General features: G+C 37.6%; 1 protein-coding gene across 2 annotated transcripts in view; it reads left to right on the top strand.

Moving 5' to 3' along the window:
* Positions 1-17711, top strand: part of COL4A5 (collagen type IV alpha 5 chain) — a 259685-nt gene that overhangs the window by 129400 nt on the left and 112574 nt on the right. For both annotated transcript variants that reach the window (XM_002720176.6, XM_089324139.1), the window contains exons 14-21: positions 2336-2389; positions 2484-2540; positions 2822-2866; positions 5584-5637; positions 7653-7694; positions 9676-9808; positions 14876-15049; positions 15382-15465. In XM_002720176.6, coding sequence (XP_002720222.4) covers positions 2336-2389; positions 2484-2540; positions 2822-2866; positions 5584-5637; positions 7653-7694; positions 9676-9808; positions 14876-15049; positions 15382-15465 — 643 coding nt within the window. The remainder of the gene's footprint in view (positions 1-2335; positions 2390-2483; positions 2541-2821; positions 2867-5583; positions 5638-7652; positions 7695-9675; positions 9809-14875; positions 15050-15381; positions 15466-17711) is intronic.

The raw sequence follows: 17711 nt of genomic DNA, 5'->3' as shown, positions 1-17711 counted from the left end.
AAAACTCCATATCTATTTTTTTTTTACCCCTTATTTCTCTACAAACTCTCCATCCCTAGACAACAAGTAATCATCTACTTCTTGGCTCTGTAAATTTGTCTATTCTGGATATTTCTATAAGTAGAATTAAATGATATATTGTCCTCTGTGTCTGCCTTCTTAACCTAATATTTTCCAGTTCAAACATTTTGTAGTGTGTGACAATACTTCATTCTTTTTTGACTAAGTAATATTCCATTGTGTGGGTAGTGCATATTTTGTTTACTCACTTCATCAGTTAATGTACACTCAGTTGTTTCCATTTTTAGCTATTTTAGTAATACATTCATTTTTTAAAAGATTGATTTATTTATTTGAAAGTCAGAGTTACACAGAGAGGAGAGGTAGAGAGAGAGAGAGAGGTCTTCCATCCACTGGTTCACTTCCCAATTGGCCGCAATGGCCTGAGCTACGCCGATCCGAAGCCAGGAGCCAGGAGTTTCCTCTGGGTCTCCCACAAGGGTGCAGAGGCCCAAGGACTTGGTCCATCTTCTACTGCTTTCCCAGGCCATAGCAGAGAGCTGGTTCAGAAGGGGAGCAGCCGGGTCTCCAACCGGCGCCCATATGGGATGCTGGCACTTCAGGCCAGGGCGTTAAACCACTGCGCCACAGCGCCGGCCCCAGTAATACATTCCTATATAAAATAGATCATGGTTAGGTAGATTGTTATTGTCTTAGTTGATTGTTTTCTACATTTCATTATATGCAAGGAGAAATATGATGTTATTCTGTAAACCTTTCTTTTGTGTGTTTAGAAATCATTATCTGATACCTTGCTTCTACTAGAGTAGATAAAATGATCAAATATATTTTTTAATAGTGTACCGGCAGGGCCAATTCCGTGGCATAGTGGGTAAAGCCGCCGCCTGCCATGCAGGCATCACATATGGGCGCTGGTTCTAGTCCCAGCTGCTCAGCTTCCAATCTGGCTCTCTGCTATGGCCTGGGAAAGCAGTAGAAGATGGTCCAAGTCCTTGGGTCCCTGCACCCAGATGGGAGACCTGGAAGAAGCTCCTGGCTCCTGGCTTCAGATCAGCTCAGCCCTTGCCGTTGTCATTTGGGGAGTGAACCAGTGGACGGAGGACCTCTCTCTCTCTCTCTCTCTCTCTCTCTCTGCCTCTCCTCTCTCTGTGTAACTCTGACACTCAAATAAATAAATAAATAAATCTTAAAAAAAATAATGTACTGGCTGGGGGCCATCACTGTGGCTCAGTGGGTTAAGCTGCCAGCACCCCTTATGGGCTCTAGTTCAAGTCCCGGCTCCCTGCTAATGCTCTTGGGAAAACAGCAGATGGCCCAAGTGCTTGGGCCCCTGAACTCACGTGGGAAACTTGGAAGAAGCTCCTGGCTCCTGGGTTTGGCCTGGTCCAGCCTTGGCCGCTGCAGCTATTTGGGAAGTGAACTAGTAGATGGAAGATCTCTCTCTTTCTCTCTCTCTCTCTCTCTCTCTCTCTCTCTCTCTCCCTCCCTCCCTCCCTCTCCCCCTGTACCTCTGACTTCCAAATAAATAAATAAATTTGTTTAAAAAATAGAGTACTGGCTGACTTTTAAACAAACAGACTGTGTGCATTTTTGTTTCATTTAGATGCTAATAAGAAAGTTAGGAATAGGGGATTATATTTAAAATCTACCATGAATATGGGTTAGGCCATTTAATTCTCTGCTAAAATGTGTATGTGCTATACAGCTCCCAAATCTCCCAGCTTTAGGTTCTCTTGCTTTTTATAAAATATAAGAATAAAATGAATATTTTCATTTTAATGTTGTAATAATATTTATCTCAAAGCTTGACTTATGTATACACTAGAAATTATCTTGAGTGAGCTCTAGGATTTCTTTTTAAAGATTTATTTATATGAAAGTCAGACTTACAGAGAGAGGGAGAGACAGAGAGACATAGAGATAGAGAGATCTTCCATCTTGTGGTTCAATCCCCAGATGACCACAACAGCCAGGTCCAGGCTAGACGCAAAGCCAGAAGCCAGGCCTCCCTGCCCTAACACTTGGGCCATCCTCTGCTGCTTTTCCTGGGCACATTAGCAGGAAACTATTGGAAATGGAGCAGCTGGGACTCAAACTGGTGCCCATAAGGGATACCAGCATCACCGCTGGCCCCTAGCTCCAGGTTTTTTGACCTAGCAGGTTTCAACTTTGGCTTAGAGACATCTTATTACCTTTGGTTACACTGCACTTAACAGTGCAGCTTGTTAAGTGTTCCTTGCTAGCTATAGTAGTTAGAATTGAGAATTCTGTATTACAAAGTTAACATTGCTTTCTTTTCTCCTACTACATATAGGGTCTTCCTGGTGACCGGGGACCTCCTGGACCTCCAGGGATACGTGGCCCTCCAGTACGTAACCAAAAAGGCTTTAACATCATTTATTGTAAATTGATAGATACACAGTGTTCAGTTAGCCAATGTGAATCTAATTTTGTTTATGCAGGGTCCTCCAGGTGGTGTGAAAGGTGAGAAGGGTGAGCCCGGAGAACCAGGCAAAAGAGTAAGTATTCTAAGTGCTAAAACTGTCTGCAAAAAATCTAAATGTGAGTTTGTGGGGGGTGGAGAGGGAGTGGGGTTATTATTCTTTCTTCCTAAATCTTACTTTCATTGTTTCAAAATACCAATACCGACATATTTATATTTAATGTTTATTATAATATCAAAGTCTAAAACATCTACTTACTATAGTCCAAAACAGGAATAAGCCTTGTTATTTTTTTCCCTCATACTTCCTACCTAACAAATGTTGTTTTTGCTCCCACCATTTTCTGTGTCTTACAGGGTAAACCTGGCAAAGATGGAGAGAATGGCCAACCAGGCATTCCAGTGAGTAACTAAGGTTCTTTTCTTTAAAAAAAAATTATTTATTTTATTTGAAAGGCAGAGTTGGTGGGGGGGGGGCGGAGAGAGAGAATGAGAATGAATCTTCTGCTGGTTCACTCCCCAAATGGCTGCAGTGGCCAGAGCGGGGCCAGACTGAAGCCAGGAGCCAGGAATTTCTTCTGGGTCTTCCACATAGGTGGTAGTAAAGAAGCAAAATGGTATGGTGTCTAGGGTTTAGAAATAGTTTAAATGAATGGAAAGCATCTTTGCTTCTCCTTTAAATACAAATTTGTGATTCCTCTATTTTTAAAATATATATTTTTAAATTTTATATTATATTTATTTGAAAGGCAAAGATACAGATAGAGAGATAAACCTTCCATCTGCTGGTTCACTCCCCAAGTGGCCACTACAGTTAGGGTTGGGTCAGGCTGAAGCCAGGAGCCTGGAAATCCATGTGGGTCTTCCATGTGGGTGCAGGGGCCCAAGGACTTGGGCCATCTTTTGCTGCTTTCCCAGGTGCATTAGCAGGGAGATGGATCAGAAATGGAGCAGCCTGGACTTGAACAGGTGCCCATATTGGATGCTGGTGTTACAGCAGCAGCTTAACCCACTGTGCCACAATGCAGGCCCCAAGATTCCCCTAAGTCATATTTATTGACATAATTTATATATAGTAAAATGAACCATTATTTAGTTTCTGTGTTTTACACAGTTTTGTTTTGACAGATATATACAGCTGTATAATTACCATCACAATCAGAACAGCGCCATCACCCTCAAAATTCCCTCACGTTCCTTTGCAGTTGTCCCCTCCTCTATTCCCCCTTCCTAAGTTTCTATCGGTAACTCATCAACAGAGTTGATAATTACTCATCTCTATAATTTTGCCTGTTCTAGAATGCCATATAAATGGACTTATATGTAACCTTTTAAATCAGGATTCTTTTACATAGCATAATGTATTGTGTTGTACATTAGTAGTGCATTCATTTTTGTTGCTGAAATATTCAGTGTTTGGTTGAGTGTGCCAAAGCGTATTTATCCATTTACCCATTGAAGGATATTTTGGTTGTTCTGGTTGTTGACCATTATGAATAAAACTCCTATAGGCCGGCGCCACGGCTCAATAGGCTAATCTTCCACCTGCGGCACCAGCACCCCGGGTTCTAGTCCCGGTTGGGATGCCGGATTCTGTCCCGGTCACTCTTCTTCCTGTCCAGCTCTCTGCTGTGGCCTGGGAGTGCAGTGGAGGATGGCCCAAGTGCTTGGGCCTGAACCCGCATTGGAGACCAGGAGAAGCACCTGGCTCCTAGCTTCGGATCAGTGCAGTGCGCCAGCTGCAGTGCGCCAGCCACAGTGGCCATTGGAGAGTGAACCAGTGGAAAAGGAAGACCTTTCTCTCTGTCTCTCTCTCTCACTGTCCACTCTGCCTGTCAAAAAAAAAAAAAAACCTATAAACATTCATTTGCAATTTTTTATGTGAACGAAAGTTTCATAAGTAAAAGTTTTGACAAGTAATTCTTCTAAATACTAAGAAAGAAAGAGGAAAATAAAAATACACACATCAAGAAGCATTATCTCAAGAAGCCTCAATTTCAAAAGAGTATCCCCAGTAGGCATCAAAAGAATTTTTAAGGACAAATAGAATAAATTGAATGAAATTTGTATGCCTTTCCAAAGGAAAGTGGTAATTTGTAACAAAAACAGGAAGTTAGAAATACTAAAATCAGTCAAATTAATTTCAAGATGATTTGATGTAGCAAAAATCAATTTATAAATTTTAATTTTCAAAAGGCACACACACACACCCCCACACACCAGGAGTTAAATTCAGGGCCTCAGTTCCTGGCTTCCGTTGCGCCAATCTCTCCTTTGTGTCAGGATTCCCTCAGATTTTTTTTTTTTTTAAGATTCATTCTATTTATTTGAAAGAGTTACAGAGAGAGGTAGAGACAGAGAGAGAAGTCTTCCATCTGCTGGTTCACTCCCCAGGTGGCCGCAAATGCCAGAGCTGCGCCGATCCGAAGCCAGGAGCCAGAGCTTCTTCCAGGTCTCCCGCCCTGGTGCAGGGGTCCAAGGACTTGGGCCATCCTCCACTGCTTTCCCAGGCCATAGCAGAGAGCTGGATCGGAAGAGAAGCAGCCGGGACTAGAACAGGCACCTATATGGGATGCCAGCACTTCAGGCCAGGGCTTTAATCCACTGCGCACAGTGCCGGCCCCACATGGGATTGTTTTCCACAAACTCCTGAGGGAAGGACCTGGAGGCAGGCTGTCCTCTGTTCGCACTGGAAGTGTGCAAGTCAGGCCAAATAAAAGTAGCCTGTCCGTGGGATCTTCTTGTGATCATCACACAGATCAAACAATGACAATTTTCTGGGACTGGGGATTTGAAGAAGCTCCAGTCATGGTCATTTCCTTCCAGTTGCTGTCAGCTTCTGCTTTTCGCCATGATTGCCAACTGCTGAGTGTTTCAGCTACTGTGGAGCGGTGGGAATAGAGATACATAAAAATGTCACAAAGCTCTGTGTTCTTACCAAGATTAGGCCTTTACAAAATTCCATAGATTACTGCAAGATTTAATTAATTTCCACATTTCTTAGAAAGTTGATTCTGACCATTTTTGCATGTGTTCTCATTGCTTCTATGGAAGAGAAGATTTTGGAAAGTCCTCTTCCATAATTTCTGCTGATGTTACTCTTCCTTTACGTTTTAAAGGGTTTGCCTGGTGATCCTGGTTACCCTGGTGAACCAGGCAGGGCTGGTGAAAAGGTAAGAATTTAATATTCAGAAGTTATTGGTCTTATTTCAATCAACATAATCCTTTTCTCCCCAAGATTTAGTTACAAATGAAAAAGTTCTAAATAACTAGCTTTTACATTCAAAATATACCTTTTTAAAATCAATTTCTAAATCATTTTTCTTTTATATCACATCCTCTATTTTTTTTTTACATTGCTCTAAATCACAGTCCATGTGGTAGAAATACATGAGGGATTGTTTAAATATAGCATTCCCATTGTGAAAAATAAGTTCCTTTACTTTGAGCATGTAAGGGCAAAATTTGTGTTTTCTAGAAAGAGCATTTAGCGCTATTTTAGTGAAGTCCTCGTACTAGAAAGGATTATAGTTATGAATTTAGACTGTCTTCTCTAAACATTCTGTAGGCAATTATTGTCAGTCTGTGGCTAATTCTTTGTTGTTGAGTTTTTCCTCTCAGCCAGTGCAGCCTGAGATCATCTATTTAGTTACCTATTTTAAAAGTGACTTTGAAAGAATGTATGAAGCACACAATTATCCTATTTTTAGCAGACTGCAAAATATACAATCCTCCAAACCCTCTGATCTCTAATTACTTTGTATCAAAACCAAACATAAAACTGTTTTTCAAGCAAGTAAGAAAAAGTGTTACAAACTTGGATGTATGCAAAAGACAAACATTTTAATGGTGGTTTATCTCTAAATTAGGTCCAAGTTTTAACTTGGCTGAAGGACACAATTAGAATTCGTGTAGGTAGCAAATACTTAGAGAATGGTATTTTTGTTTCCAATTAGTAAGTAGTGTTATAGGATAGAGTACACCATAAACTAAAAGGCATTTGTATATAGATAAAAGATTTCTATGAAAAGGTCTGGAACCAGAGTGGAAGTATGAGAGAGACATTTGTCCTTGGATCTTGGCCAGTAGAGTAACAGTTGAGTATTGTGTTCTTCATGCTATTGTAGCTACTGATTAGGGAATAAAAGATTTGTGTGAATTTGTCTTCCATTAGTTTCTAAAGGAAAACTCACAAGACCAATTTTGAATTTATTAGCTGTCCATGATGATAGTTTAGTCCATCACTTCTAAAATGCTAGATTTATGCCTTTTACTAGTTTTATGAGAAGAACAAGGCTAAATGTAGAGCAAATAATGATTTTGACTAATTCTAATGGTAAAATCCTTTCATTATTTTCATTTTGGAATATGATTTGCTAGAAAATAGAGTTAAAACTCACAAATGTTATAGCAAAAATATTGCTGAAATACAATCCAAATGATACTGATTTGCTTATTAATATTCCTGAAATTAATAAGCTATGTGGGTTCTTGCTATGAGTTCAGAGAATTCTTAATACTGGCTCAAATAAACCAGGCAACATGGTAAGATTTTAAGCTTTTTATTTAGTGAGAGAAATGCATAGGAGATTGAGGGCCATTTCTAAAAGAGAGAGGGAAATCTGGATTCATATAGAGCGGAGAGCAAGCCAGGAGCCAGCCACGTGGAGGAGTAGGCAGGCCAGAAAGCATGGAGTGGGTGACCTGGAGGTGCGGGGCAGCAAGGGAATCAAGGATAGGGAGGGAAAAAAGAGGGCTGGCCCCACTGTGTTTCAGACCTTTTATCCACTTCCAAGGGGAGTGGTTATGTAGCCTGATTGGCAGGTGGGCATACAGGTGGGGTCAGGTAGGGGGATGAGATCACACAGGGGCATGGTGAAGGCATGGTCTTCCAGCTCACAAATCTAATCAGCTTCATCCTATATGTCTGCCTACATCACAAAGACTTAATTTTTGTTTAAGTGCCAGAAATTTGATTTAATTATGATTAGATAGCTAGTTAATCTCAGATATTGCAGTTGTTTCCAGATTTTTGCCCGGTATTGTTTCATTACATTGCTTTCTATTTTTTATTTGAAGTATATTATTATTGATTCCTGGGTGTTTTGAGGCTTATCTCTTATATTCTTGAGGAAATTGATGTTTTCATGTGATTTTTACTAACCTGTTTTACAATTGCATTGAACAGGGCCAAAAAGGTGACATTGGCCCAGCTGGGCCCCCTGGACTTGTAAGTATTTGTTTTAGTCTTCATTTATCAAATTCAGTAATGCATTGTCTTTTTTGCCTCTTAATTTACATTCACTAGCTTTCCTCATACATATAGTTCTAAGCTCTTAGTTATTATCAATGTCTGTTGCCTCAAAAGCCTTTACATTAATCTAAAAACTTCAGTAGTTTTGAACTCAAGAACTTTACATTTGTTCTGACTATGTATTACTTCCTCATAGTGAATATCCAGTTATGGCATTGTATTGTTTTGCATGATTGCCAAAATATTTCTTAAGCAACCAGCAGGTGGTGCAAGTGTAGCTTATAAAGGTTCAATTATAAAACAGGTAGTGGGGATTGCTCCTTTCCCCGGCAGAGCTCAGGGGAACGATGGATTTGGTCCTAATAAATTTACATAACTTGTAATTATCTGATTCATAACTCATTCCTGAATGTATCTTTTCTAGGGGCTCTTAATAACATATGTAGGACACTGCTCTATGAAAGAATCATTGTTGGGTTTACAGATTGTCCATCATGTTTGAGTTCACAATAACATTTAAGTCAAATATATTTCCAACGTTAATAATAAAACATCATTGCTACTGTTTGATTTCTTGATTTTTCTTTGGTTGAAATTTGGTAAGACTCTTGAATTGAATCTACAATAGTACGAATGTCATAAAACCTATTCTATATGCCCATTTTAGTAACATTGTTTTTGTCTGTAGTGACTTTCAGTTATTAATACATAGGAATGCACTATATCTAATGAGGATACACTTAGAGACTATCTTAGACAATTTTTATTCACTTTCATTTTAATATCAAAGTTTCAGTTCTCTAAGAAATAGTTTCTTTATACAATGAGATGCTAAAATTTTGATGAGTATCAGAAGGAGTGGATGTTTTGAGATTGCAATCTTATCCGTAACTCACTTTCCCTTTTCAACCACTATCACAATTATAGGTCCCACAAAATTTTTGGCCTCCTTTTGTGTAAATCTCTCTCTCTCTCTCTCTCACACACACACACACACACACACACGCACATGCACATGCACACGCATACACACACACAATAAGGCGTATGAGGTAAATTTTAAATATTTGATTTATTTGGTAAGAAGTTCTTCAAGAAAAACTAAGTAATGTATTCAATGAAGACAGAGCAAAAGACAATGATCAGTTTAGATTTAACCAGTAAAAATTTCCTGGAAGAAATGAGTTTTCCTTTTTTTTTTAAATTTTCTTTTTAAAAGGAAAAAAATACTTGTGACTTGATAAACAGAAAATTGGGGGAAGGCATTTCAGATGTTTCAAATGGCATATGCAAAGTTACAGACAAAATGTGCAAGTTATATGAAGTGGTTATCAGTACAAGTTCTCTCATAAAAATTCGTTGCTAGAAATAATAGATGAAAAAGTGGGAGAGGTATTGAAATGAGAAGTGACTTTCCAGAGTCCAGGATTAAAAATTGCATTACATATACTAAGAAGAAGTGAGTGAATTTGTCTTTAAACATGCTAATTAACACAGAAAAATTGGTTTTTGAGGCACTGTATCCTAACAATACATTCTAATTCAAAGGGACAAACTCAGTGGTGCTTCTGAGAGTACTATTAGGATAGTAGCTGTGGCAAGAGGAATGAAGGGACAAATTGGAGTGATGTTTTCCATAAAGAATTTTAAGACTTAGGTTATTGGAGTGAATTGAATGTGAATTATTGCAGAAGAAAGATCAAAAATACTTCCAGCTTTGTAAATCTGGGGATTGGGAGGATAGTAATATTGTTAGTGATTTTGGACATTTTCTAAACAGTTGGAGGATGCGAGTAATAAGGACTGGTACTCATAATCTATGTAGCAATATAGCTGATTTTACATCTGAGCACTTTGTGTAATGGATATCATTATAATCATGTTATTGCTAGATTGTTTTTAGGAGAACAAGCCTTTTCCTCTTCGAATTCCTTTATATTTTCCTTTCATAAATAAGGTAATTCCTAGACCTGGGACAGGTGTAATTGTGGGAGAAAAAGGAAACATTGGATTACCTGGCTTGCCTGGTGAAAAAGGAGAGCGAGGATTTCCTGGAATACAGGGTCTACCAGGCCTTCCTGGACCTCCAGGTAAAAGAGAGTTTACTTATGTCCTTGTGCTTATGGCATCCTTACTTATCTGTGTATTTGTGTATCTATTAGCTCCAGGGTATGGTGGTAGAAGGGACAGGTCATTTAAGATTGAGAAATACTTCCCAACTCTTATAGCCATTATCACCAATTCCTTACTTATATGTGTTTTTAAATTCCACTTGAATAGTGCCTTTTTATCCTAAGAATAATTTTCTACCTTTCATAATTAATAAATTACACCAAACATTTCTATGATAAAATGGAAGAATCATCAGACTTTTTTATGCTATTAGTAAAGGGTATGATGCCCTACTAATGTCCAGTTTTGCAAGATTTCCTATATAAAAATGGTAAGCACTACTGTCTACTTAGAATTCCAGAAACATACAACTAAAAATCCTCATGGCAATTTTACTTTTTAGGTCTCAAGGCTAAGTTCTATATTATTCTCTTTGAAGACACACAGTGTAGTGGAGTATTTATGATCTGACCACAAATTGAGCACTACTCTTATCTATAATGTTTATTTAAATGTTCTCTTTAATGGATTGATATTAAGGATTTTTGTAAAATTTGCAAAAGCATCAGATACAGTACCTGGCACACACATATATGCAATAAATTATATTATATTATATATTCAATAAATTATGGTTCCTTTCCATTAAAAATGTGGATAATGTGCTAATATGCAACTAAAAATAGCTTTGAATATGTAAAGTGAAAATATATATATAAGCTACAAGGACTAAATTGGCAAATCCCTAACATATCCAATGGGTAAAAAAATAAGGATATGTCACAAAAGCATTGATGCATGGTCATCTAGCTGGAGATTCCACACAAATCTTTTCACTGACATTTACTGAACATTTTAACTCTGTTCCAACTCTACAGATCCTTTCCCTCTATCCCACTCTCAATAGAAGAAAATGAGCATGTGTTTTTGTTCTGTTTATCTGGTTGATCTAGTTGAAATTGATGAGGTAGAAAATACACATTTGTAATCAAAATAGAATTATGAATTATAAAAACCAAACATACAAATGGTTTGAGCAACATCAACAGATATATATATATGTATATATGTGTATGTGTATATATATATAGGGAAGAGAAAAACTTTGCAGCAAAGAATATACAAGAGTATTTTAAAAGTTTATGGAAAATATAATTTAAAATGTTTATTTTAGTGCAAAAGAAATTGAAATCCATATATATATATATATATTCTTTTAAACAGACAAGGTTTGTTTATAGAAATTTACTAGGACAGGAAACAAACTTAAAATTGTATTCAGGCCATGCTGTGTGATCACAATGAAATAAAGTGAAAAAATAACATCTAAAAGCATAAACATGATACACAATTATAAATATCCTTAGAGATAAATAGGTAGCAGAAGCTGAAATGGCAAACTACAGAACACTAAACAACAATGAAATCATCACGTATCAAAACTCACTGAATATAGCCAATACAGTATTTTTATCACAAAATCAAAAATACTAAAAGTAAATGGGCCAAGTTTAAAAGATACACACACACAAAAAAAGCACAGAGTATAAGTGAAAAGATAAAAATTTAAAAAAACTTAGATACAAAAACATTTGTAGTTGAATGGGGAAAATAAAAGATGATACTTTGAGAAGAGTTTAAAATTAATGAAGCTTGGCAAGTACAATCAAGATAAAAGACATCACAAACAAATTGGTTAAAAAGAAGAATATTATTGCTAGAAATTCAAATAACAAAAGCTATCAAACTGCAAAATTATATTCAAAGTTCTAGATGAAATAAATGCTGCATGAAGGAGAAAACAAATTACTAAAATTGTCTTTAGAGAGTAGAAAACCTAAGTAGAACATTGTAAAATGTTGATGATTTCTATGAAAAAGCATTGGCTTTATGGGTGCTTTTGTAATTTTATAGATAAATTCTACCAGGTTGTCAAAGAATAGATAATTTTTGCAGTGGGTATTTGGCACAGTAGTTAAGATAATTTTAGGGGTGCCTACATCCTATATGAGAGTGCCTGGGTATGGTTCCTGGCTTCACTTCCAATGCCAACTTCCTGATAATATGCACCTTGGGAGGCAACAGGAGATGGCTCTGGTGGTTGGGTCCCTGCCACCCCTAAGGGAGGCCCAGGTGGGGTTCTGGGTTGCTGACTTCAGCTGGCCCAGCACTGGCTGTTGCATACATTTGGGGAGTGGACCAGTGTATGAAAGATCTATCTCTATGTCTCATGGGAACTATCTTTATGTCCCTCTGCTTTTCAAACAAATAATTAAAAGGAATGAAAAATTTTTAAAGAGGTAATTCCCACATTTTAATCTATTTTGGAGCATTCTAAAACAGGGAAATTCAATTTAATTCTTCTGATATCAAACCACAAAGGGGATAACATCAGAAATAACTACTTCAATTACACTGATGAACATAGGAGAAATGAACCCAAATAAAATATTATGAAATCAGGGTAGGCATTTAACCTAGTGGTTAAGATACCAGCTACTCCTGGGAATTTACCCAAAGGAAATGAAATGAGCATATAAAAGAGTTATCTATACCCTCATGTTTATTGCAGCTTAACTCACAATAGCTAAGATATGGAATCAATCCAGATGACTGGATAAATAAAATTGTGGTATGTATACAAATGGAATACTACTCAGCCATAAAAAAGAATGAAATCTTGTATTTTTCAATAAAATGGATACAACTGGAGACCATTATGCTTAGTGTAATAAGCCAGTCCCAAAAAGACAAATATGTTTTCCTTGATTTATGTTTAACTAATATACAGAGTATAAAAAGTATATGAGCAAAATTGACATTTTTAATATTTGATTATTGTTTATAGCCTTTGTCAATACTCTTGAGGAACAGTGGTCTTTCTATTTGTTGAATTCTTTATTTAGTGGAAAGTTAAAGTGATTATAAATAAATTAAAGGTATAGCATTGTAGAAATTAAAAGAAAAATGAAAAAAGGAAGAGGAGGGTTAAGAGAAGGAGGGATTGAGGGTAAGGTGGGAACTCTCATTATGCTCTTAAAACTATATATGTGAGGGGCCGGTGCTGTAACATAGCAGGTAAAGCTGCCACCTGAAGTGCCGGCATCCCATATAGGCACCAGTTCAAGTCCTGGCTGCTCCACTTCCAATCCAGCTCTCTGCTTTGCCCTGGGAAAGCAATGGAAGATGGCCCAAGTCCTTGGGCCCCTGCACTCATGTGGAAAACCCAATGGAAGCTCCTGGCTCTTGGCTTCGGATCAGCGCAGCTCCGGCCATTGCAGCCAATTGGGGAGTGAACCAGCGAATGGAAGACCTCTCTCTCTCTCTCTCTCTGCCTCTCCATTTCTCTGTAATTCTGACTTTCAAATAAATAATAAAAAAATTTAAAAAAACCTGTATATGTTAAATATATGAAAACTGTTCCCTTTATATAAATTTTAAAAAGTTCATTTGGGGAGTGAATCAAAAGATGAGAGCTCTCTCTGTGTGTATCTCTGCTTCTCAACTAAATAAATAAATAATTTTTAGAAAGATTATCAAATCAATTCAGACATATATTAAAGAGTACAATTATGACCAAGTAAAATTTAGTCTGAGATTATAAAGATAGTTCAACATTGTTATAATTTATTAACAAAGTAAAAGAGATCAAGTTCAATAAATACAGATATATCCACAATAGTAACAAAACATGCAAACCCAAAGATAAACTCATCAAAAGATATGTAACTCCTCTTTGCAGAATTTTAAAAATATTATTAAACAATATGAAATTATTGAGTACACAGGGGATATGCTTAATTATTACTCGTGTGAGAAATCAATATTATAAATTATTTGTAAGTATAGTGAAGATTTTTTTAAGTGATCTTTTTTTAAAGGCATTTATTTATTCAAAAAGCAGGGTTACAGGGAGACAGAGGCAGAGAGACAGAGAAGTCTTCTATCTGCTAGTTCACTCCCCAAATAGCCACATGGCCAGAGCTGCACTGATAAGAAGCCAGGAGCCAGGAGCTTTTTCCAGGTCTCCCACGCAGATGCAGGGGCCCAAGGACTTGTGCCATCTTCTACTGCTTTCCCAGGCCACAGCAGGAGAGCTCCATGGGAAGTGTAGCAGCCGGGACTTGAACAGGCACCTATATGGGATGCTGGCACTGCAGGCAACAGCTTTACCCGCCATGCCACTGTGCTGGTCCCATGAAGATTTTTAAAAAGAGCTAAAATGGGTTTATTTTCCTTACCAGTTTTTGAAAGGCTTATAAACTTCTTTTAACCAAAAAAATAAGTTAATGATATGGATTAAACAATGAAACAGAAGAATATGTGGTAATACAGCCATGCTTACATGGAAATTTTGAAATGCCTCTTTTGCTAATGAGTTTTGGTATTTCTGAGATGAAGAAATCATAGTGTCAAGGGTATCTAGAACATTATTAGTAATTTCCAAAAGTAATAAAGCTAAATTTCTGGTGCTTTCACTCACACTGTTACTTAATATTATTTGAAAGTTCTCATCCTTTTCCCACATATTGAATATCATAGAAAAAATTAGAATATAATCCATTACTGTGGTTTGAACATGATTCAGCAGGCAAACTTATGTAGACAGTTAAGCTAAAAAAAAAAAAAAAAAAAAAAAAAAAACCTCCAAAGTCGTGAATTAGTGGTTACTAAAAGGGTGGAAGTTTAATTCAATTAGGGTGAGTAGAAAGAGGGGTGTTTATACAAGCCTGAGTAAGACTCCGGCATTCTGTTTGCTTCTTGGCTTCCTGTGTGATCCTTCCTCTGCTTAAACTCACCAGATGCCCAACCAATAGGACAGCCTGATCTTGGCCTTGAACCTCGAAAAACTGTTGACTAAATGAAGCTCTGTTTCCTTCATAACTGGTTTGTCTCAGATATTTTATTGCAGTAATGAAAATCTGTCTTATGGAACAACATTATAAGTTAATAAAAGATCTTATCATTTAATATTTCATTGACAGCCAAAGTTATCTCTAAAATATAGTTTTGATCATTTTAATGGATGTTTTTTCTTATCTTAGGAACTGCAATTGTGGGTCCTCCTGGACCCCCTGGATTTCCTGGAGAAAGGGGCCAGAAAGGTGATGAAGGTCCACCTGGAATTTCCATTCCTGGATCTCCTGGGCTTGATGGACAGCCTGGGCCTCCTGGCCTTCCAGGGCCTCCTGGCCCTCCTGGCCCTCACATACCTCCTAGTAAGCTGTATTTTTCTCTTCTTAGGTTCTGTTGTTTTGTATATTTAATGTATAAATTAATCTAGCTGAAGATTGGCATCATTCTTTCTGATTTTTAAGAAATTCTTCTGCCTCTACTTTTAGGTTTTGGTGATTCTTTTATGTTTGAATTTGTTCATCGAATAGTGTTTATTATCGACGATGTGTATATTTTTGCTTGTAGGTAGTTTTATTTCTGCAGAGAAGTAACTGAAAATGGGTCCTTTTCCCCATCCTGACAGGCTTCCTTTTTGCTTAGTCTTCTGGGTATTTCACAAGAATTAATTTGTTATCTCATCTGTATTTTATCCCAGGTGATGAGATATGTGAAGCAGGTCCTCCAGGCCCTCCGGGATCACCAGGTGATAAAGGACTCCAAGGAGAACAAGGAGTGAAAGGTTGGATCCTTAAACATATTCAGTCCTTCATTATTTCAAATCAACTGGCAACTCTCCTATATCCCCCATCCTACTTCAGCTACCCACTCCCCTGGTCATACCCCAAGATTGTCTCATTACCAACAGTAAACACAAAATCTTGATGTCACAGATCCCATTTTTGTAATCACTCTCCTATCTTTTCACTTGCTGCCTCTTTTATAACATGACTCTAACATTTCTTCTTTTTTAATTAATTAATTTATTCTTAAGGAATGCAAACTTCATAAGTACAACTTTAGGAATATAGTGATTCTTCTCACCATACTTGCCCTCCCACCCACATTCCCACCCCTCCTCTTCCTCCCTCTCCCCTTTCCAATCGCATTTTCCATTAAGATTCATTTTCAATTAACTTTGTACACAGAAAACCAACACCATACTGAATAAAGATTTCAACAATTGTACAAACATTCCCACACACACACACACAAAAACTGAGAACAAATATCACAGTTAACTCTCATAATGCAACTCCTTGACAGAGGTCCTGCATGGGAAGTTAGTGCACAGTGACTCCTGTTGTTAATTTAACAATTAACACTTTTATGTATGATGTCAGGGCTCACCCTAGGTTCCTGATATGAACTGCCTAGGCTATGGAAGCCTTTTGAACCCACAAACTCCATCAGTGTTTGGACAAGGCCATAAGCAAAGTGGAAGTTCTCTCCTCCCTTTAGAGAAAAGTACATCCTTCTTTGATGGCCACTTCTTTCTGCTTGGATCTAACCCACAGAGATCCTTCATGTAGAACATTTTTTTGCCACAGTGTCTTGGCTTTCCATGCCTGAAATGCTCTTATGGGCTTTTCAGCCAGACGAGGAAGCTTTAAGGGCTGATTCTGAGGTCAGAGTGTCTAACATTTCTTCTAACACAACTAAGACTTACCAACTTTGACTATTCTTCAACTTTTTAGTGTCCTATTTTTCCTTTTAATCTTGATTATATTCTGTGATCAGTCATTGTAATCCCAGTCATATGTTCCTACATTAGTTGCCCTTCTCTCATTTCATTGTATTCATTGGAACAAAGCATAACCCTACAAATTCCAAATTTCCATCTCTTATGAGTCTGCCTGTTCTCTTCTCTGTTCACACTTTTAACTACCTCCTTTCCTAGTTTCATTTTAAGATTCATACCTGGCTTCTACCTTTACTGAGCAACTAAAGTAATAATAATAGAAGGATCACAGATTGCCGCTATGTTTACACTTCTGCTTGCATCTGTTCCCATGTTCAGCCTTCTTGCTTATCCCTGGTAGTCTCCCTGTCTAAATCCAGTTCTTCTATTTGTGCTGTAGATTCCATTCAGTCTTGTTTCCTGGAGGATTTTGTTCTCTAGAAATTCTTGCCTCTCTCACAATATCAATTCTTCCCTCTCTGTGGGATCATTTTCAGCAGCATATATGGGTAATTTAAAATTTTTGTAGAAAATAGAATTAAAAGATAAGTTTTTTTGGTGCAGAAACATTTTGGAATCCACTCCCAGTTTTTAGTAAACTTTCTGAAGACCCCTCATACAAATATGGTTTTTTTCACCCTCGTAAAAAAATAACATGATGTTCCCACTTCCACTGTCATTTACCACTCTATTCTTCTGCTCCCATTTGTAGCAAAACTCCTCAAGAATTTTCTACTTGATATCTGTATATACTCCCATTTTTTTCCTTAAACATAGTCCATTCAGGATTTCCTGTTTGCTGCCTAGTACTCTGTAGATGCTGGTCAAATTCATTGCTAACCTATACCCTGCTAATTGAAATGTCATCCCAGTCATTTTTTTTTCAACCTGCCCTTTCTTTAAGCATTCATTTTTTTAAAAAAAATATTTATTTATTTAAGAGAGAGGGAGAGACAGAGATCTTCCATTCATTGATTCACTCCCCAAATGGCCGCAATGGCTGAAGCTGGGCCAATCCGAAGCCAGGAGCCAGGAACTTCTTCTGGGTCTCCCATGTGGGTACAGGGCTCCAAGCACTTGGGCCATCTTCTGCTGCTTTCCTGAGGAGTATTAGTAGGGAGTTGGATCAGAAGTGGTGCTGCCAGGACTCAAACCGGTGCCCATATAGGATGCCAGCACTACAGGCAGAGGCTTAACCCAGTATGCCATAGTGCAGACCCCTCTTTAAGCATTCTTCATTTGGACTTTGTACATGTTTTCTGTTTTCTTCATAATTCCCTGGTTGCTACATGCATGTATGTATGTGT

Source organism: Oryctolagus cuniculus, chromosome X (assembly GCF_051225735.1).
Source record: "Oryctolagus cuniculus isolate XC-2025 breed Fujian yellow rabbit chromosome X, ASM5122573v1, whole genome shotgun sequence".
Lineage (NCBI taxonomy): Eukaryota > Metazoa > Chordata > Mammalia > Lagomorpha > Leporidae > Oryctolagus > Oryctolagus cuniculus.
The sequence above is the reverse complement of the archived record's forward strand: the minus strand, read 5'-3'. Positions and strand labels throughout refer to the sequence as shown.